Consider the following 22,241-nt stretch of genomic DNA (forward strand, 5'->3'; position numbering starts at 1 on the left):
TTCAGCACAGAGAAGAGTTGAAAAAGAGCCACTCAGAGTTGAAGAATACAATAACTGAAATGAAAAATACAATGGTAGGAATGAATGATAGATTCCTGGAAGCAGAGGAAAGAATCACTGAGATGGAAAATAGAATAGGAAAACAACCAAGCTGAGGAATAGAGAGAAAAAAAATTCTCTAAAAATGAGAAGATGCTATGAGAGATGTGTGACAACTCCAAGTAAAACACAATTCACATAATAGGGGTCCCAGAAGGAGAAGAGAGAGACAAAGGTATAGAAAGATTCCTTCAAGAAATAATAGCTGACAACTTCCCCAATCTGGGGAAGGAAATAGACACCCAGGTCCTGGAAGTACAGAGAGCCCCTAACAAAAGGAACCCCAGAAAGACAACACCAAGATTAAATGGCAAAGATTAAAGATAGAGAAACTTAAAAGCAGCAAGAGAGCAGCAGACAGTTACCTATAAGGAAAACTTCCTAAGGCTATCAGCAGATTTCTCAGCAGAAATCCTATAGTACAAAAGGGAGTGGCACAAAATATTCAAAGTATTGAAAGGGAAGGACCTACAACCAAGAATCCTCTACCCAGTGAGGTTATCGTTCATAATTGAAGGAGAGATTAAATGTTTCCCACATAAATGAAGTTTAAAAGAATTGACCACCACTGTACCTGCCTTACAGGATCTGTTAAAGAGACTTCTTTAGATGGAAATGCTCTTAAGTCTAAATATTTTCCATCAATGAAAATAAAACTATAATAAAGATAGTAGACCAGTTACTTACTAAGCAAGTATGAAGTTTAAAAAAGGTAGTAAAGTCAACTATACACAAAATCAGCTAAGGGATACACAAAAGATGTAGATTATGACATCTTAGTGTGGAGGAGGAGGAAGAATTAAAAAAAAAAACTTTTAGATTGTGTTCAAAATTGAGTGACTATCAACTTAATATAGACTGTTATATATGTAGGAAACTGAACCTTGCAGTAACCACAAACCTAAAAGCCTATAATAGATACACAAAATTTTTAAAAGAAATACAAGCATAACACAAAAGAAAACCATCAAATCACAAGAGAAGTATAAGAGGAAGAAACAGAAGAATTACAAAAACAACCAGAAAACAATAAAATGGCAGTAAGTGTATACCTATCAATAATTACCTTAGATGTAAATGGACTAAATGCACCCATCAAAAAGCACAAGGTGGCAGAATGGATAAAGAAACAAAACCCATCTATATGCTGCCTACAGGAGACTCATTTCAGACCTAAAGACATATATAGACTGAAAGCAAAGGGATGGAAAAAAGATATTTCATGCAAATAAAAGGGAGAAAAAAGCAGCAGTCATTGATGTAGGATTGAACTTGGAAATTGGAATGGTTCTTATCCAATTATATTCTGATCCTAAATCCTGCCCATTTTGTGCTTTACTTCTTATTTTGGAATGATTTTAGACTCATAAAAAAGTTGTAAAAATAGTACAGATACTTCCTTACACCTGTCACTTACGGTTCCATAATGTTAACCTCTTTTATAACCATAATATAAATAATCAAAACTAAAAAACTAGCATTTATGTCATATTACTAATTACAGACTATAAGACTTTAGGAACCATAGACCTTTTTCAGGTTTTACCATCCCCCCCACACCCCCCACTAATGTCTTTTTTTTTCTTCTGGTATCTTACATTGTGTTTAATCATCATGTTTCCTTAGTTGCCTCTAATCCAATATTTATTCTGTCTTTCCTTGTCTTTTATAACCTTGACGCTTTTGAACTAGTATGGGCTAATTATTTTGTAGAATGCCTTCTTATTTGGGTTTGTTACTGTGTTATGACTAGATTGAAGTTATGCATTTTTGGCAAGCTCACCGCAGACATGGTGTGTCCTGTCAGGAACTGCATGGTGTCGTGGTGTTTTGTTACTGGGATGGCACCTTGATTACTTGGTTAGGGTGAAATCTGCCAGGTTTCTCTCCTGTAAGTTACTACTTGACTTTTGGTAGTTAATAAATTTCTTGGGGAAGATAAGTTGGAGGCTATTCAAATGCCCTATTAGTCCTCAAACTTTCTCCCACTGATTTTGCATCCATTCATGGATATTGCCTGTGACAATTATCTGTTGTGTTCTAAAGATGAGTCTGTATTTCTTTAATTCTTTCTACGTTTATTAATTGGAATTATTCTATAAGGAAAAGCTGTCTCTCCCACTTTTTTATTTATTCAACTATTTATATCAGTGAGGACTCCTTTGTATTTATTTTATTCTGTGGGTTATAACCCAATACCACTGTTATTTATTTTATTGCTCAAATTGGTGCAGCCTTGGTCATTGGTAACTCTTTCAAGCTGGGTCTGGCCTAAATCTTGTTCTGAAATATGGAAAGGGGTGAGGTATTTGTTCTTCCTTTTAGGGGGAGCAGACATGATCTTAGGAGTCTTACAAGTATTGAGGTGGGTGGTTAGTGGTGCACATTGAGCACGTCTAGTTTGTATCAGAAATTACAAATTATCATGGAAGCCTATATTGCTGATTTTGGAATTGAAAAGTATTAGGGTCACCTCATGAGTCAATTCAAAATCCAATGGATCAGAGTTATAAATTACTCTTTTTTCTTGGAGAAAATAGCTAGAAAGGATTTTCTCACTTATTTATATGAAAAAAGAAAGAGCTAAAGCAAGAAACTCCCTCCCCAAAAGTGTATAGAGACCAGCAAAACAAGTTGAAAGAGAGGCTCTTAGTTGCCCAGGGCTTAATATTCTCACAGATCCAATCCCATCCTTTTCCTGCTTAGATCCCTGAATTTTCTCTTATCTAAATTGGCAGTAAGAATCCTGTGATCTATCTTATCTTTGGCAGGAACTTCTAAAATCTGTCAAGCCTTGGGCTACAGTAGTTCCTTGAGTTGGTAAAGGAGACAAAATATTATAGCTTAAACTCAAGACTTCTCAAGCCAGGGCTTTCTTCCTAAGTTCTCACCCCTTCCTCACCTTCCACTACCACTCCCCACCATCACTGCCAATAACTCGTCTGATTTTTAAACATTTACCCAGAAATGGTAATACATGCCTGTGCTAAGGAAATCCAGATGAATGGATCATAGAAGCTCAGGGTTGGACTTCTGTATCATTCTTCATTCTCAAACGAGCGAAAGGTTCGTTCAGCTGGCACTTTACATTTCCCTTGGCAATGAGTTCTGTCCCTGTACTGCTGACTTCATGCCTTAGGAAGCCTCAGTTGGATATGGGTATAGAACCCCTGCTTCAGTAGCCTCCCAAAGTGTGGGCAGCTTCAAGCAATTAGCACACACTTTTGCAGACAGCGGCATTTTTACATGTGGAGGAGGGCACGGGTTTAGCAGAGATCGTTTAAGGAAACTTCCTGATTTCAGTTTGATGCATTTTATCAGCAGATGAGTTTCCATGCTGCCCTCCTCCTCCAGCCCACAAAACAGAATTCTGGCATTTCTAAGCTGCATGCTGTTGTCTAGGAGTCTGGTTCTTCTTGGGAAAAGTTACAAGGGGTCACCTTCTCTTCTTCCCTCTTATGAGCAGGAATTGAATTTTAATTGGCCAGTTTACAGAGGTGACCAGTAGTGAGAGTCCCTCCGACTTGCACAAGTGTAGGCATTCAGGGTGGCTCAGGCTGACTGGAGGTGCTTGGAATTGCTGGGAAGGCTTTGCAACCCTGAGAGGTGCAGAAGGAATGGTAACTAGGCAAAATGGCCTTTTATGCCACTCCTGAGTATGACATTCATTTGGCCAGAGGGTTCTTATCTAGGATGTTTTTGTTTGCCACAAGGTAAGTCCATTATTATGTTAAAATGAGATTTAGAATCTTTTATTGCAGGATTCTCAATTGACAAGCCTCTCTCACAGATGTCTCTTTAATGTTTTACTATATCTGTTTCATAAGGAAAAATAACCAATCACATGTTAAGTCTGAGTCCATTATTCTAAACTGTCGTGGAAATTCTCATTATTTGAGTACCTCATGTAATTCAGCATAGTACTAATATTTCTGTGTTGGAATCTTCAATCATTCCCTCTCCTATCTATATAATTGCCATATTTCTTAGGATGTGCGTATTTAGAGCAGCATTTGATCTCATTCAGATGAGCAATTGCTTTGTGTTGTGTACTTCTTGGTTTTACTTCCCCATTTCTCTGGGGAATTTCAGAGGAACTATTTCTTTTTCTCACAAGGGATGGCTACTTATCTGTGGACTAGTAGCCAAGTTCTTCTCTGTCTTCATTGCCAACATTTGCATAAAGAAAAGGAACCTGTGATTATATCCTCAATTTTAAAGATGATTTCAGCTTCTCGTTCAATTTTGAGTTTATATGAGAACAAGTTGTTTATTGAGATTTCCAATTGTACATTATTTAACTCCATCACAATTGAAGGTATAAACACTTGGTTATCTTTTCCCCTTACTCATAGTAGTTTGAATTCAGCTTTTATTCTTTTATAGTCTTGATTCAAGTTCTGAGTTGTGCTTAATGCCAATGCTGCTTTAGGGATGCTTTTACTTAAACTGTGATATGGAAAAGAGCAGGTGGACTCAGCAGTCATGACAGTGTTCTAGGTCTTGAGGTGCCTAGAGTGTTTGTTTGTTATGGGCATTCATTTTATTATTATTACACCACATACAAGGTAAAAAAGAAAATACGAGCTGCTTATATTATAAAACACATATATAAAGAGAGGAATCGCAGGCTTAGTTTTTCAAGTTTTATTTGGCATTCTTTCATTTGAAAGTGAATAAGAGAGCATTCTTCTGAGTTTTATTATTTTCTCTCCAACAGGGTCAGGTTATGTGTGAGTGGCAGTGGTTCAACTCCTCCTGTTGTAAAATTTATTATGGAAATATTGGTAGGTAGGAACTGAGGCACTGGGTCAAGTGTTGTTAGTTTTCAGCTTCTCTGCCTTAAAAACCTTCACTACTCTTTTCATTCAGGTTTCACTATTATTTTAAAACTTTTTTAATGAGCAATTCTTTTGCAGCATGACCTTAAAATACAGATTCTGCTCTTGACCATTGGTTAAGGTTTTAATCTAAAATTAATGCTTTCTGTCCTTTGTTTACTCATTGCCTTTCATTTCTTATTTGTGAGCTCTTCCTCTAAATAAGGAGAAAGTGAAACAGAGAAGAGAAAAACACAGTACAGTCCATCCAACTTACTCCAAAAAAGAATTTGGTGGCTTTAGTGTTGCAGTTTTAGGGGGTATTTGTTGTTTAGTGGAGTGGTATTTAGGGGAAAAATATTCACTACCCAAAGGTAAGGCTTTGGCCTTAGGAAAAAAACCTTTCTTCACTTGTTTTGACAAATGAAACTTAATTTATACTTTGGCAATGTATAAAAATTAATAAGCCTGATTTTAAACTATCTTGCTTGGTATTTGGACTCTTACAAGCCCTCAAAGGACAACCTTTGGTGGGTTTACACATTAAGGAGTATTTCCAGCTGTAATGGTGAGATACTTCCCCCTCCCACCCCTCAGCCTGGCAGCCTACCGGGTAGAGGGGAAGAGCCATGCCCACCTTTTACTGTGCCCTTCTGAGCTGACTCCTGGGGGAACTTCCAAGCAACTTCTCCTTAAAAAAGAAAAGGCAGCAGTAATCCAGGGGCACACATAACATTTCTAGTTCTTTGCAACTCTGTCTCTCTGAGATCCATGAGAGTATGTTTATGGGTTTCTGCATGTGTCTATATTTAGAAGACAAATTTGAACCAGTATAGAAGTAATCTCTCTGATCTAAGCTCTAGCAACATACTCTGTGGCACAGAGGAGTACAGAAGAAAACACTAAATCATAATTTAGTTATGAAATTGGTTAAAGCCAGTCCCTCCTTCATTCCTCTAAAAAATAAAATGTCTGGTTCCAGATTGAGAGTTGAAAACAAGAAATTATTGATAACTAGAGCTTATGCTATTCTGCTGTAATTTAATTTGAAAGTCGATGAAAGACAAAGACGTATGTATGCTATTAGAGGTCAAAGAGGTAATGGTGTTTCCCTCAATGGGTCTTCCATGACTCTTAGGCAAATTTTGATGTTTGGGAAGGACAGTTGACTTTTCTCGTTCCCCTGTGTATGCTGGAATTGAGAGGAAAGCAGAATATTAAGAAAAAAGATATTTCAACATCATCACCCATTGGTGACTAAGTGAAAAACACCCACTGCTACTTCTAGTCCCTCTCTTTTATGGTAATAATTTTGTGTGATTGTCAGTAAAATTTAATCTTTAAAAAAATGTTTGGAATCTTGGAGAGTGGGGAGGAGATAGACTAGTAGTGAAAGGATGTTGGGACAGGTCTGGGGGAATAGAGTAAAGTATCTTACTAGAAAATATTTTTTGCTTTTTAAAAAGTAAATTTTGGATGTTAGAGTCTTATGTCAGTCTGTTAGCAGACTTCACTCTAACTTGTGATTCCATTGTCAAAGCCAAAAGTCCCCAAGGCATATTATCAGGATGTGACATTTAAAAAGAACTTCTCTTTCCAGAAAGGACTGTGTGTTACTTATGGGGTTATATTACCTAATGCATACCTTTCTATCCACTGAGCCACTTTTTTAAGGTACAGATGTTAAGTGAGGCAGTTATAAAAGCCTTGGAAAATTGTGCCTGTTGTTTTTCTGTGAATCCAAAAAGTTTGAATACAGTCTTGAGGTGCTCTTCCATCACCGAAATTTAGAGATTGTGGGTGCTGTAAAGGGCTAAAGGATTTCTCAAAAGCAAAGTCTTTGCTGATGGTGTGTTAAGGGAAAATTACCACCTTTTTTTATGTTTGGGGAGATGATGGGCTTTTTTAACTGTTTCAAAATTCTTGAGAGCTTTTCTGATGCCTGTGAACATGTAGAAAACATATCTCAATATAGGGCAATGTTTATTCCAGAATGAGTTCCATCTGGATCTATGACTGACACAGTGTAATGAGTGCACTCAGGGTAGCTTGGCTTGGTGGTTATAGTTTTCAATTGCTATTTTTTTTTTTCATCAGTATTTGGGACATATTTTCTTGTAAATAAGAAATGCCTAAAAAGGCATTCTTGTTCAAATACAAATATGAAAGGCAAAGATGAATGCTATTACAGGTCTACTAAAGAACAGGTCTCCCCCATCAAAAATTACTTGCATAATGACATTTAATTGTTCATATTAAGTTATTTCCTCTTTAAGGTATGAAAGGGTCAATTTAATAATTAATAATAACTACCAAAATTGAAAGTACATCTTAATTTGAGCCAGCAATTCCACTTCTAGGAATTTCTGCAGATATGTTGGCATAGAAAGATAACAGGGTGTGGACATGGTGATGCAATAAAGCACTATTTGTAGTAGCAAAAGACTGGAAATCACAAAGTATCTACAAAAGGGTCTATAAATAAATATATAAACAAAATGGAATACCAGGCAGCTAAAAGGAAAAGACAAGGTATGAGGAAGTTCTGTAAATATTGATGTAGAATGATCTCCAATACTTATTAAGTTAAAAAAAAGGGGGGGAACCTGAAACTAATAAAATATATATAAATTATACTTTAATTTAAAAGGGGGGGGAGGGTAGAGTACCACATGAAGTTTTTTTTGTGAAAGGGGCAAAATGAAATATGTGTTTACTCATCTTTACTTACATTTGTATAGCAAAGCACTGGAAAAATACATAACAAACCATTATTCCACAGTGATTAGCTGTAAGGGGAACAAAAATGGAGTAGGCTGGGAAATATGGAGAGAATAAGATTCTCAATGGGTTTGTTTTTGTTTTGTGTTTTGTGTTTTGTTTTTTGATTTTTTTTTTTTAACTAAGTTGCCCATTCAAAAGAATGCTTGAAGTAAATTTGGGGAAAATGTTAGGGTTTGATAAATTTTGGTTATGAGTACATAGGTGTTCTTTACATTAATTTGAATATATTTATATAGTTTTGAAGTATTTTGTAATTTTAAAAATGGATGAAGAAAAGTAGGGAAAATATATAGCAACAACACACAAAAAGAACCTTAAGAAATGTGCTTTATCCTGGCTAAGCACATGGTGTTTGGTAAGCATATCATGAAGACCCTCAACCCAAATCCATGATGTGTTAATTCAAATTGACCTAATTTACAGAATATATTGGTATATTGTTTTTTCTTTTTTGTGTGTAGGGAGGTTAGTCTAGAGCTGTTTGGGTGGACTCTGTCATCTGTTACAATGCTGTGCACTAAGCACATGATGGATGGGCAGGTAGGCAGCTAGTGTGTAGATTAAGAAATACGGTGTTCTCTTGGGTGGTGCCATACTCTGAGTATATCTTGTCTTCTCACACATTCAACTCATGCCCAGTTGATAACTGGCATGGATTTATGTTACTGTGCCCAGAAGAGCCACATAAAGTGTTCAGCATTAACAAAAAAAACTAACTCTATTAGAGTTAATCTCCAAGCTGTGGTTGTCGTTTTCTCCGTTTATCCAAGGCACACCAATCAGCAAGGTCAGCTAATATCCCACTCTACTACCAGGCCACTTGGCCAGTTTCAGACCCCATTCTTGATCACTGGCAGCCCGTCAGCTTTTTGGTGCTTAAATCCCAAATGCCTCTGGAGCCTTGACTTCTCCCACCTGCTCTTTGTTCATCTGGCCACATTCTGTTATGTTTCTTGAAAACCCAAAATTTATTCCCCCCTCAAGGCTTTTTTGTGTTTCATTGTTCCCTCTGTGCTAAATTCTCTGTCTCCAGCTCTTTGCAGGGTTGACTCTTTCTCATCATTTGAATCTCGGTTTGAATGTCACTCTCTCAAACAGTCTGTCCCTGACCCAAAGCAGGACCCTCAACCACATTCTCAAATTACCCAGTTTTATTTCCTCTAGAGACCTTAAAACCATACAAAAATACCCTCTTTGCTTTCTTATTTGCTTATTGTCTGTCTTCCTACTCTGCCCACCCCACCTCATTTATACTGTTCATTCATAGACATTAAAAGCACAGGATCTGAGGACAAATTCCTGAATTTAAACATCAGCTCCTCTCCTCACTACCTTTGTGACTGGGGACAAGTTGTATTGCTTATTAACCTCATTTTTCATTAGTAGTCCTGTATCATAAACATTGTTTAAAGGTCAAGTGAGAAAATATGCATCAAGTGCCTAGAATGATGCTTGGCACTCAGATTTTGAGTGAATGAATAATACCAATTCTGTTTAATACTTTCTCTTGCATCTAAGACTCCCCAACAGTATTGAAATCTCCTTGAGGCCATCTGTGACCTTCCAACTATAATTCAGCAAGGTAGAAGGCACACAGTAGGGGATCAGTAAGTGCCCTTGAAATACCTGTACTGCTTTATTGTAGACTTCTCAGAAATATGCTTTGCCTTTATGAATCTCTGTGTTAGGACTCAATCACCCAAGGACATAGTGTCACTTGCTAGTTCCAGTTTCATCAGCCTACCCATCCCACGCAGTCAAGCTTCCTTGTTTGTGGTTAGGAATGCAACAAAAGGGCTTTATTTGAATTACACCCACAAAGAAAACTTAGCTTGCTTAGTTTTAAAATTAAATCATCTTCTGACTCTTATTGATATGCTCATGATGTAATGTACTTTAGGGAAGTATTTCCTTATCTTCTTAAAAGATCAAAGTGATCCCCAAATATAAAAGTATGCTGGGCTCTTTAGGAATGCTTACTAAATTATTTGCATCAATAAACAGCTGTTGACTTTTTTGGTTATGTCAAGATCCAGTGAAGTACATTTTTGAAATAAGAGGCTATTTTTAAAAAATACTTTGCTCTTTTAATAGGTAATATATATATATGGTACACAATTCAAAAGTTACAAAAGGAAAGACAGTGGAAAAATGAGTTTTCTTCTCCAGAGGCAATCTTTGTTTCTAGTTTCTCAAGTATCCTTCCAGAAATTAGTGTATTCTTGATTACATTAACAAACATGTCAGTGATGGTGTTTGTTTTCCCCTGTATACTGCAGCATTCTCTGTACCTCGTCCTGCCCCTTACCATTGTCATTCAACCATAATTTGGGAGGTACTTGCATCGCAATATGTGTAGAGCACTCCATTCTTTTAATAGCCACATAAGTATTCCATTTAAAAAATTGCTTTGTAGATATCGCCAAACTGCTTTTTATTCAGTTGTACCAATTTATACTCTCCCTTAGCAAGCTATGAGGGTTGGTGGGCTATATTTTGGTCATCTTTTCATTGTTCTTTTTCCTCATTTCATCACTTACCTGTATATATGAAAGAATCTTAGAAAACAGATTAAATGACAGAGCCTTTTCCCAACATACATTCTACATCCAAAAGAAAGATCTATGTGTGTTTTTTAAGGACCTTTTATTTCAAAATCACACTGTTCTTAATGTATTAGACCTGTGATGAAATCTGACAAGCCTCATCTGAGGGCAGACCTCTCCAATATCCTCTTGAGAAAAAGGTGAATTTTCTGTCTTGGCATTGCAGATCATGGGCACTTATTTTAGCTTTCTCATATGAACTGTCAATGATTTATCATCTCCTTTGGTCTCCCCAGCCGAATGTAAGCTCTTTAAGGGCAGAGACCATATCTTAGTCAAAAATTCTTTTAAATATCTAATCAGGTTTCAACCCTTCTAGTCGTCCATGCCCCTTGAGTCCAGCCCACCACATCAAGCCCTCACTTTTCCCCTTTCAGTTTCATAATGAAAATAGAGAACATTGCGGGTATGTCTCATGGACGTGTCTCCCATCAGCTCCTTTTCATACTCATGAGCATCAGCATCTTACCTCCTCCTTTCTTCTCGTTTCAGTGGAACTGGCTTTCCTCCTTCAGAAGGTTATGCTCTCTCCATGCACTCCAGAAAGCCATCACTCCCTACTCCCTCAGCAGTCGGAAGGATCATCCCCTTTGTCTCCTATCTTCATCGGTGCATGCATGTACTCTTCCGCATATGAACTTGCTCATACTTATTATTGTTTAAAACAAATATTGAGAACAAAACCTTTCCCTCCCTGTTGTCCACTAGTCTTCTAGCTACCACTCTCTTTATTCCCTTAAGAGCCACTTTTTTTTATTAAGGTATCATTGATAAACACTCTCATGAAGGTTTCACATGAAAAACAATGTGCTTACTACATTCACCCATATTATCAAGTCCCCCCCGTACCCCATTGAAATCACTATCGAGCAGTGTAGTAAGATGCCACGGAGTCACTATTTGTCTTCTCTGTGCTCACTATCTTCCCTGTGACCCCACACACACACACCATGTGTACCAATCATAATAACCCTCAATCCCCTTTTCCCTCCCTCCCTACCCACCCTTTTCCACCCCTCTCCTTTGGTAACCCCTAGTCCCTTCTTGGAGTCTGTGAGTCTGCTGCTGTTTTGTTCCTTCAGTTATGCTTCATTGTTATACTCCACAAATGACTGAAATCATTTGGTACTTGTCTCTCTCTGCCTGGCTTATTTCACTAAGCATAATACCCTCTAGCTCCATCCATGTTATTGCAAATGGTAGGATTTGTTTTCTTCTCATGGCTGAATAGTATTCCATTTTGTGTATGTACCACATCTTCTTTATTCATTCATCAACTGATGGACACTTAGATTGCTTCCGTATCTTGGCTATTGTAAATAGTGCTGCAACAAACATAGGGGTGCATATGTCTTTTTTCAGTCTGAGAACTTGTTTTCTTTGGGTAAATTTCTAGGAGTGGAATTCCAGTGTCAAATGGTATTTCTATTTTTAGCTTTTTGAGGAACCTCCATATTGCTGTCCACAATGGATGAACTAACTTACATTCCCACCAGCAGTGTAGGAGGGTTCCCCTTTCTTTGCATCCTCACCAGCATTTGTTCTTATTTGTCTTTTTGATGCTGGCCATCCTTACTGGTGTGAGGTGATATCTCATTGTGGTTTTAATTTGCATTTCCCTGATGATTAGTGATGTGGAACATCTTTTCATGTGTCTGTTGGCCATCTGAATTTCTTCTTTGGAGAAGTGTCTGTTCATATCCTCTGCCCATTTTTTTAATAGGGTTCTTTGCTTTTTGGGTGTTGAGGCATGTGAGTTCTTTATATATTTTGGATGTTAACCCCTTGTCGGATATGTCATTTACAAATACATTCTCCCATACTACAGGATGCCTTTTTGTTTTACTGATGGTGTCCTTTGCTGTACAGAAACTTTTTAGTTTGATGTAGTCCTATTTGTTCATTTTTGCTTTTGTTTCCCTTGCCTGAGGAGATGAGTTCAGGAAAAAGTTGCTCATGTTTATATTCAAGAGATTTTTGCCTGTTTTCTTCTAAGAGTTTTATGATTTCATGACTTACATTCAGGTCTTTGATCCATTTTGAGTTTACTTTTGTGTATGGGGTTAGACAATAATCCAGTTTCATTCTCTTACATGTAGCTGTCCAGTTTTGCCAACACCAGCTGTTGAAGAGGCTGTCATTTCCTCATTGTATATCCATGGCTCCTTTATCGTATATTAATTGACCAAATATGTTTGGGTTAATATCTGGACTCTCTATTCTGTTCCATTGATCTATGTGTTTGTTCTTGTGCCAGTACCAAATTGTCTTGATTACTGTGGCTTTGTAGTAGAGCTTGAAGTCGGGGAGTGTAATCCCCCCAGCCTTATTCTTCCTTCTCAGGATTGCTTTGGCTATTTGGGGTCTTTTGTGGTTCCATATGAATTTTATTTGTTCCAGTTCGTTGAAGAATGCTGTCAGTATTTTGATAGGGATTGCATTGAATCTGTAGATTGCTTTAGGCAGGATGGCCATTTTGACAATATTAATTCTTCCTATCCATGAGCACGGGATGTGTTTCCATTTATTGGTGTCTTCTTTAATTTCTCTCATGAGTGTCTTATAGTTTTCAGAGAAAGGTCTTTTACTTCCCTGATTAGGTTTATTCCTAGGTATTTTATTCTTTTTGATGCGATTGTAAATAGAATTGTTTCCCTGATTTCTCTATCTGCTAGTTCATTGTTAGTATATAGGAATGCAACAGATTTCTGTGTATTAAGTTTGTATCTTGCAACTTTGCTGAATTCAGTTATTCTAGTAGTTTTGGAATGGATTCTTTAAGGATTTTTATGTACAATATCATGTCTTCTGCAAATAGTGAAAGTTTAACTTCTTCCTTACCAATCTGGATGCCTTTTATTTCTTTGTGTTGTCTGAATGCCATGGCTAGGACCTCCAGTACTATGTTGAATAAAGTGGGGAGAGTGGGCATTCTTGTCTTGTTCCCAATCTTAAAGGAAAAGCTTTCAGCTTCTTGCTGTTAAGTATGATGTTGGCTGTGGGTTTGTCATATATGGCTTTTACTTTTTATTTTTTTTATTTTTTGGTATCATTAATATACACTTACATGAGCAATGTTTTGGTTACTAAACTCCCCCCATTATCAAGTCCTGACCACATACCCCAATATATGGCCTTTATTGTGTTGAGGTACTTGCCCTCTCTACCCATTCTGTTGAGATTTTTTATCATAAATGGTTGTTGAATTTTGTCGAATGTGTTTTCAGCATCTATGGAGATGATCATGTGGTTTTTGCCCTTCTGTTTGGGATGATGTTGATGGATTTTCAAATATTGTACCATCCTTGCATCCCTGGGATGAATCCCACTTGATCTTTTTCATGTATTTTTGAATTTGGTGTGCTAATATTTTGTTGACTATTGTTGCATTTATGTTCATCGGGGATATTGGTCTGAATTTTCTTTTTTTGTGGTGTGTTTGCCTGGTTTTGGTGTTAGAGTGATGCTGGCCTCATACAATGAGTTTGGAAGTATTCCCTCCTCATCTACTTTTTGGAAAACTTTAAGCAGGATGGGTGTTAGGTCTCCACTAAATGTTTGATGAAATTCAGCGGTGAAGCCATCTGGTCCAGGTCAGGGTTTTGTTCTTGGGTAGTTTCATAATTACCAATTCAATTTCATTGCTGGTAATTGGACTGTTCAGATTTTGTTCACCCTGGGTCAGCCTTGGAAGGTTGTATTTTTCTAGAAAATTGTCCATTTCTTCTAAGTTATCTGGTTTGTTAGCATATAATTTTTCATAGTATTCTCTAATAATTCCTTGTATTTCTGTGGTGTCCATAGTGATTTTTCCTTTCTCATTTCTGATTCTGTTTATGTGTATAGACTCTCTTTTTTTCTTGATAAGTCTGGCTAGGGGTTTATCTATTTTGTTTATTTTCTCAAAGAATCAGCTCCTGCGTTCATTGATTCTTTCTATTGTTTTATTCTCTTTGGTTGTATTTATTTATGCTCTAATCTTTATTATGTCCCTCCTTCTACTGACTTTGGGCTTCATTTGTTCTTCTTTTTCTAGTTTCATTAATTGAGAGTTTAGACTGTTCATCTGGGATGGTTCTTTCCTGAGGTATGCCTGTATTGCAGTATACTTTGCTCTTAGCACGGCTTTCTCTGCATCCCACCGATTTTGCAGTGTTGCTTATTGTTGTCATTTGTCTCCATATGTTGCTTGACCTCTGTTTTTATTTGGTCTTTGATCCATTGATTATTTAGGAGCATGTTGCTAAGCCTCCATGTGTTTGTGGGCTTTTTTGTTTTCTTTGCGTAATTTATTTCTAGTTTCATACCTTTGTGGTCTGAGAAGCTGTTTGGTACAATTCCAATCTTTTTTAGTTTAGTGAGGCTCTTTTTGTGGCCTATTATATGGTTTATTCTTGAAAATGTTCCATGTGCACTTGAGAAGAATGTGTATCCTGCTGCTTTTGGTGGAGTGTTCTGTAGACGTCTGTTAGGTCCATCTGTTCTAATGTGTTGTTCAGTGCCTCTGTCTCCTCACTTATTTTCTGTCTGGTTGATCTGTCCTTTGGAGTGAGTGGAGTGTTGAAGTCTTCTAAAATCAATGCATTTTGCATTCTATTTCCCTCTTTAATTCTGTTAGTATTTGTTTCACATATTAGGTGCTCCGGTGTTGTGTGCATAGATATTTATAATGGTTATACCTTCTTGTTGGACTGACCCCTTTATCATTATGTAATGTCCTTGTTTGTCTCTTGTTACTTTCTTTAAGATCTATTTTGTGTGATACAAGTACTACAACTCCTGTTTTTTTCTCCCTATTAGTTGCATTAAATATCTTTTTCCATCCCTTCACTTTTAGTCTTTGGGTTTGAAGTGAGTCTCTTGTAGGCAGCATATAGATGGGTCTTGTTCTTTTATCCATTCAGTGACTCTATTACCTTTTTATTGTGTTTGCTGAGCATTTTGCGCAGGTCTGTAATATACGACCCATTACATTCTATTGTCATGGCTTGTTTGCCTGTCTCTACTACTGTGAATTACTTGGGTCTAATGATTCTTTATTGTTCTTTGTATTTCCCAGTGCCAGCATAGTGGCTGGCATACAGAAAGTCTCCATGGGTGTTCCCTGAATGAATGGGAAGGAAACCAAGGAAAGGTCTGGCGAACTTATTTAAAAAAGAAAACCTTGCTATTGTCTTGAAAGCACAAAGATAAATTTTCCTCACTTACCTTAGGTGAAACAGCTCCATTTGTCTTCACTATTTTATGCACAACCTCCTTTTGCACTTCAAAGTCTAATTCAGGTCTTTCAGCAAGGTGTGTGATCCTTCATGAAGGAGGCATACCAACAAATACGAAGTCTGGGCAGCTATACTGCATTTCAGGGCACCCCCTAGCTTCTCTCCTTTGAGATTTCAGACTAGAGGGCTTCCTTGGAACATTAGCTTAAGCCTCAACTCCTTGCCTGGAAAAGGGATCTTCTTTAGATCCTGTTGAATTTATCAGAGCTTGTCCATTTCCTTTAGATGGGATAGGTTTCTTCCCACCATCTTTTTAGCTAGGCATGGACAGATAGCACTGAGCTGCTGAAGAGCTCCCCTTGGCATTACCACCCTCAGGGGCTAGGCTGTGTTCACTCTGTGGGAGTCCATCAGCATCTCAATTCAGTACCTCGTCTCAGACCTACTACTGAGAGGGGTCCTGCCAATTCCTCTCACTAGGTTACCAGAGCATGGGACAGAAAGATGACAGTTTGTTCTTTATCCTTATGTATTTTGAACCCATTTGAAATGTGTCAGGTGCCTTATGCAAGAGGGACTATATTTTTTTCATCAAGTTCTGGGCTTTTTCTGTTTGATCAACCAGTAATATTTATTGAGTACTTGAAGTCATATGTAACTGGGCATGAACTCTGATTATAGGATAGGGCTGTGTGACTTGGGCCAGTCCCCGAGGGGCTTGGGACACCATGAAGGATTTCTGATCACTGGATGGTACTCAGTGATAAAGCAGAAATCTACATCAGTGAGAAACTGGACGAAGAACCTAGTTTCTAGGAGCTGGGTGTCTAAGGTCAGAGTGGGACAAGCATCAAGAATGCTGAACTGCTAAGTCACTGAGCCACTAACTTAGGGCTTCCTGATAGCCCCCTCTGAGTAGAGGGTTGATTTGGCTTTGGGGCAGTGTTGAGCCCAGATGTATCAGTTACCTGGGACCTGTTAAGAGGTTTACAGAGGTATGGGAGCAAGACAAGTTGTACTACATTGTTGTCTATTGTTGAGCTCTTCATTTTGCATCCTACTTCATCTCTTCAGCCCAAGGATGTGCTGCTGCTTAGTTCTTTCCTAGCTTTCAGGTAGACAAAGGCAATTCCCTTTTGGCCTCTTATTTATGTCCTTAGCTTGAGGTCACAGCCACTGCCCTGGCACCTCCTACCTCATCAGTATGGCCAGGGTACTTAAGGCTGTGACCACAGTAAATCTCAGATGGTCTCTGCCATAATTATCTATGCTCAGTATGTATGGGGAGCTCAGAGCTGGGTGGCTCATTGCCATTAATAGTTCCAGCCCATTCCCCTCTCTTCTGCCATTCACTCCCAACTTCTTTCTCCCCTTTTCTGTCCTACACTTTAGATCTCTCTGATGAGCTTTTCTCCCTGGCCTCTCTGGTCTTTATCAATTCATTAATAATGAAGGACTGAAGACCTAGTGACCCCACTTCTAGGAATTTACCCAAAGAAAACAAAACCTCTGATTTGAAAAGGTATACACATCCCTATGTTTATTGCCACATTATTTACAATAGCCATGATATGAAGCAACCAAAGTGTACATCAACAGATGAATGGATAAAGAAGATGTGGTCTGCACACACCATGGAATATTATTCAGCCATAAAAAAGAAATCCTGTCATTTGTGACGATGTGGGACTTAGAGGGTAGTAGGCTAAGTGAAACAAGCCAGGCAGAGAAGGGCAAATACTACATGATTTCACTTATTTGTGGACTCTAAAAACAAAACAAAATGAACAAAACAGCAGTAGACTCAGACACTGAGAAGTGACTGGTGGTTACCATGGGGGAGGAGTTAGGGTGGGTGGGTGACATAGGTGAAGTGGATAAAGAGGCACAAAATCTCAATCATAATATAAATTAGTCATGGGGATGAAAGTACAGCATAGAAAATATAGTTAATAGTTCTGTAATATCTTCCTATGTTGATAGACAGTAACTACGCTAGTTGGGGTGAGGATTTAATGATGTCTGTAACTGTTGAATCACTATGTTGCATTCTTGAAACCAATATAATCTTGTGTATCAACTAAACTGCAATAAAAATGTCAAAAAAAATTTTTAAAGGAAAAAAATTAAGGTGTGTAAATGAAATAGAAAAAAATAATGACTGAAGAAAATTATATTTAACTAAATTTATGGAGCTCCTACTATATGCCAGGTACATTATCTAATTTTTGATCACACAAAAACCACATGAATAAATTCTGTTGTAATCTGCCTATTACAGATTAAGAAACTTAGAGTGGTTAAGATATTTACCTAAAAATTTGAAAGCTAAAAACTGGTGGTATCAGGATCAGAACTCAGGTTTGTCTGACCTCAGAGCTGATACCATTAGCCACTTTCCAGCCTCTTTCCATCCCCAGAATTTTTATCAAGAGAGATTTCAATTTTTCTCTTTCCCTGGCCTGTGTAGAAACTGAGACATTAGTCCACCTGACTATAGGCTCCTTCAATTCAATAAATATTGACTGACTGACTGACTGACTGCTAAAAGTCTTGTATGCCTATATCCCTTGCTTCACAGGAAACCATTTTCCTACCATCATTACCTCTCTTCAGAGAATTGAAACATATGTGTTTTTAGAAATTTCATTCTCTCTCCTGGCAAGCCCTTCAATGTCTCTCATATACATTTTTAGTTATTAAAATAAGGTTAATCTAGCTTCTGATTAACATTTTCATTTTTTAGATGAACAAAGGCTTAGGGAGGGGAAATGACTTACACAGGCTCATACAACTAACTTAGTAACAAAGTCAGATTGAGAACCCAAGTCTCCTGACACCTGGGCTAGTTTTATTCTCATATACTTAATACTCTTGACATTTTATTGGCAGCAGGGAAGTGGTTTTTATTGCAAAATGATTTATATTGTAAAAGCCAATTTATTTTATAGAAAAGGACATAGGTGGGTATACTTACAGCTTTATCTTCAGCATATCCAAGTGGATTCTTAGATCCCATGAAAGTGTTTCTAAACTGCAGAAAAAATTTCTGCAGCCTTAAGAGTTCAGAAGTTTTCATCATGAAATGCCTGATGACTCACCTCACTGTTTTGCCAAAAATAAAGCACAGCCAGACTCTCCAGACCCTGACCTTCTATTATAGCTGTATAATCCTCCTTACCAAATTGATTCTTCAGTACTGCAGTGTGAAGGACACCTGCTTTTTCCCTTTGGTTTAGTCAGTTCTTTGTGTTAGGGAGATATTTAAAAGTTAAAATCATTGACTTGCACAGTGAGAAACTATTTTGGAGAGCATCTTATTTATACTATGCAGCTTAGAGCGGTATTAACATTGAAGTAGCTGCTAATTTTTATTTGGTTCTTACCCAGAAATTAAAATTATTTATCCAGCATCAGGATATGACAGAGGACTTCAAAATTCCCAGAAAGCTCTTTACAGTATATCCACACATACTGTGGATGAGGATTTAGTGATGGTAGTATTTAGGAGGTGGTAAGGAAATATTACCATATATATAGATAGATAGATAGATAGATAAGCAGATGCCAGGAAAGACCAAGGCTACCCATGTGCTTTATGTTAATAAAGCATAAAATATTAACATGGAAAATCTAGGTGGTTATCTGGGCATTCTTTTTTCTCTCCAGCTTTATTAAGATATAATTGATACAGAATATTGTGTAAGTTAGTGTGTGCAAGGTACTGATTTGCTACATTTATAAATTGTAAAATGACTACCACTACCACCAGAGTATTAGCTACCACCTCCATCCTGTCACATGTCAACTCTCTTAGCAACATTCAAGTATATGATACAATAGTATTGGCTATCACCATTCTATACATAAGTCCCCAAACTTGTTAATCTTTTAACTTGAAGTATGTACCCCTTGATCAAAATCTCCCCATTTCCACCAGTCCTTAAACCCTGGTAACGACCACCCTACTGTTCTTCTGAGTTTGTCTTTTTTCAATTCCACAGATGTTATCATACAGTGTCTGTATCTCTGTCTGCCTTATTTCAATTAGCATAATGCCCTCAAGGTGCATCCAAGTTGTTGCAGATGGCAGGATTTCCTTCTGTCTCATGACTGATATTCCAAGGTATATACACACCCCATCTTTATCCATTCATCTGTTGACACTTAGATTGTTTCCATGTCTTGGCTATTGTAAATAATGCTGCAATGAACATGAGAATACAGGTATCTCTTACAAGATCCTGATTTCAATTTCTTTGAATATATATACCTAGAAATGGAATTGCTGGATCGTATGGTAGTTCTGTTTTTAATTTTTTAAAGGAAACTCCATACTGTTTTCCATAGTGCTATACCAGTTTGCATTCTCACCAACAGTATTCTGGTGTTTATGTGGGAATTCTTTATACTGATTTGAAACATTTTTATGTAAGTCTGAAATTACATCACAATAGCAATGATTAGTATGAGAAATAAGCAATAAGAAATAAACAATTATTTACTTGTTTTCATTCTCTCAGGCTGTAACAGCTTTGCTTCCAAATCCATAAATCACACTGGTGAAGAGATTTGGCTGCGAATGCTCCTAACTTTGAAGGGGGTCTCTTCCTGTGTCTCTCCAGGCGCAGTGAACCTGCATGCCGACCTCACTCTTGGCATTCAACCAAATTTGGGGAGATCCAAACCGATGCCAGCATGATGCAAATATCTCAGGGCACAATTGGCACCCCTTGGCCCCAAAGCTACCATTCCAGGTAAGTGGCTACAGCTGAGACCCAGAAGTTTGTTTCTTTCAGTGTCCTGTTCCCAGATAAGAATAAAACATTTTCTTCTGTTTTGAGAATGTTTTCTTACACTCATACCCTGACTATTAAATCTTTTTACTCACTACCTTCCTCATTTTCTTAGCTCTCCTAACATATGCTCATACACTGAGTTAGACTGGTGTGAAGGGAGGCCAGAATAATTTTGAGCACTGGCTGGCCATTTGAGATGTTTATGGAGTCATCAATTCTCAGTAAAACATTTCTTAATTATATAACACTATACTAGCAAAATCAACAAACTTCTCCCCCCAGTGCTTAATGTCCTTTCTTCTTTAATCAAATATGTATCTGTTTTTGATCTGAATGACTTTATTCATGTAACTCCCCAATTGGTTTTAAGGCCAAATTAAGGCCAGTTCTCCAACTTAGCTCCAACCAAAACAACTACCACATTGAGGACTGCTCATTGTGTACACCTTCTCATCTGATCCTTCGTGTACACCTTAACAACAGATACTGTACTCATAACCCCATCTTACAGAGCAGGAAACTGAAGCTTGGAGAGACCTAATCTGTCCAAGGTCAAACAACTGACCAGTACCTGAGTCAAGACTCAAATCTAAGGTTTCAAAGTCATGACATGTCCACAAGCTGTACATCCTCTGCTTTACTAGTCACTAAATCAGTCAAGGTTCAGTCAGAAAATAGCAAAGCCTCTGCATGTGTTGTGGGAAAGGGATTTATTACAGTAATCGGGCCTTATGCAACTGAAGGGCTCTGGGGAGAAGGGAGCCGAGCCTGACCACCCAGACATAGGAAGAAATAAGTCAGGACTCTCCTGCATTTACTACAGACTTGGAACTCATGCAAACTGGAATCCATCTTCTGATCCCAGGGAGGCAGATTCCATTGCTTATCACTTTTTGGATCAGGTGCTTGGGTAAGGGTAACAGTAGGGAGGTCAGAGAATCAAGAGAATATGGGTCCTCTGTGTACAGATGCTGTGCAGGTGCTGATGTGTGTCAGAGAGAGGGGACTGGCTTCTGGAAGAATTACTTAACTAACAGGTGGTGGCTACACATTGGCAAGGCCAGGACTCAGAACCCTTAACACTCATCCTAGACCTCTCACTAGTAGACATGACTCCCAGCATGTTAGAATGGGCTGCAGGAAGAAATTTCCTGGCCCCACTCCTTGTTACAGACACTCCTCTCCCTGCTCATGACCTTCCCAATAACCCTGAAGAAATCTATCCTCACCATCTGAGCTTAGAGAACTGGCCTCCCAGCAGCTCCCCCCGCCCTCCCCACAGGCTCCGGACTTTTGCTGAGGGCACAGCAGTGTTGAAGGCTTTAGAGACTCAGATGTGGGAGGCCTAATGGTGTGCAGGAAGGGCAACATAATGGTAAGGTCCTTGGGCCTCTAAGTCAGACCTACATTTAAATCTCAACTACACCACCTATGAGCTTGAGCAAATTATTTAATCTCTTTGATCACTTTTTTCTCATCTGCAAAATAAAATTAATACAGATCTCATCAGATCATAGTAAAGATTAAATAACATGTAAAACATTTAGTGCAGTTCCTGGAACATAGTAAGCACTACAGAATTATGACAACTAATTATAATAATTAGGGTGAAGATGTATCCAAGGCACAGTAAAACCTGGTAATAAACAGACACACACTTATAAAATGCAAATGTGTATTAACAGAGTGCCCCTCAACAGTGTGGGCCTTGGGAGCCCCGATCCCCTTTAGGAGGGCTTAAACCTGGTCATACTGTGACCAGGAAAACATGCTGGAAAACATGACCTAGAAAACATGACTGCTGCAGCTAGTGCTCAAAGGAGCTGCCTGAAGTAATGATGGGGAGTTCCAGGCAGCCTCAGGAGAATGGTGGAGTTGGCATCAGAAATGTAGTTTCCTGAAGACAGTGCTTCT

The 22,241-nt window shown here is 38.1% G+C and overlaps 1 protein-coding gene across 14 annotated transcripts in view; it reads left to right on the forward strand.

Annotated features, from left to right (window-relative positions):
- Positions 1 to 22,241, forward strand: part of SHROOM3 (shroom family member 3) — a 185,424-nt gene that overhangs the window by 117,809 nt on the left and 45,374 nt on the right. For 7 of the 14 annotated variants that reach the window (XM_057502349.1, XM_057502348.1, XM_036896798.2 and 4 more), the window contains one exon: positions 20,154 to 20,285. In XM_057502349.1, the coding sequence (XP_057358332.1) occupies positions 20,227 to 20,285 (59 nt within the window). In that variant the 5' untranslated portion in view covers positions 20,154 to 20,226. Of the gene's footprint in view, positions 1 to 3,362; positions 3,813 to 8,164; positions 8,244 to 20,153; positions 20,286 to 22,241 lie in introns of those variants that run through there. The other 7 variants (XM_036896794.2, XM_036896793.2, XM_036896790.2 and 4 more) reach the window with 2 other exon arrangements.

The sequence above is a fragment of the Manis pentadactyla genome, chromosome 5, assembly GCF_030020395.1.
Source record: "Manis pentadactyla isolate mManPen7 chromosome 5, mManPen7.hap1, whole genome shotgun sequence".
Classification (NCBI taxonomy): domain Eukaryota; kingdom Metazoa; phylum Chordata; class Mammalia; order Pholidota; family Manidae; genus Manis; species Manis pentadactyla.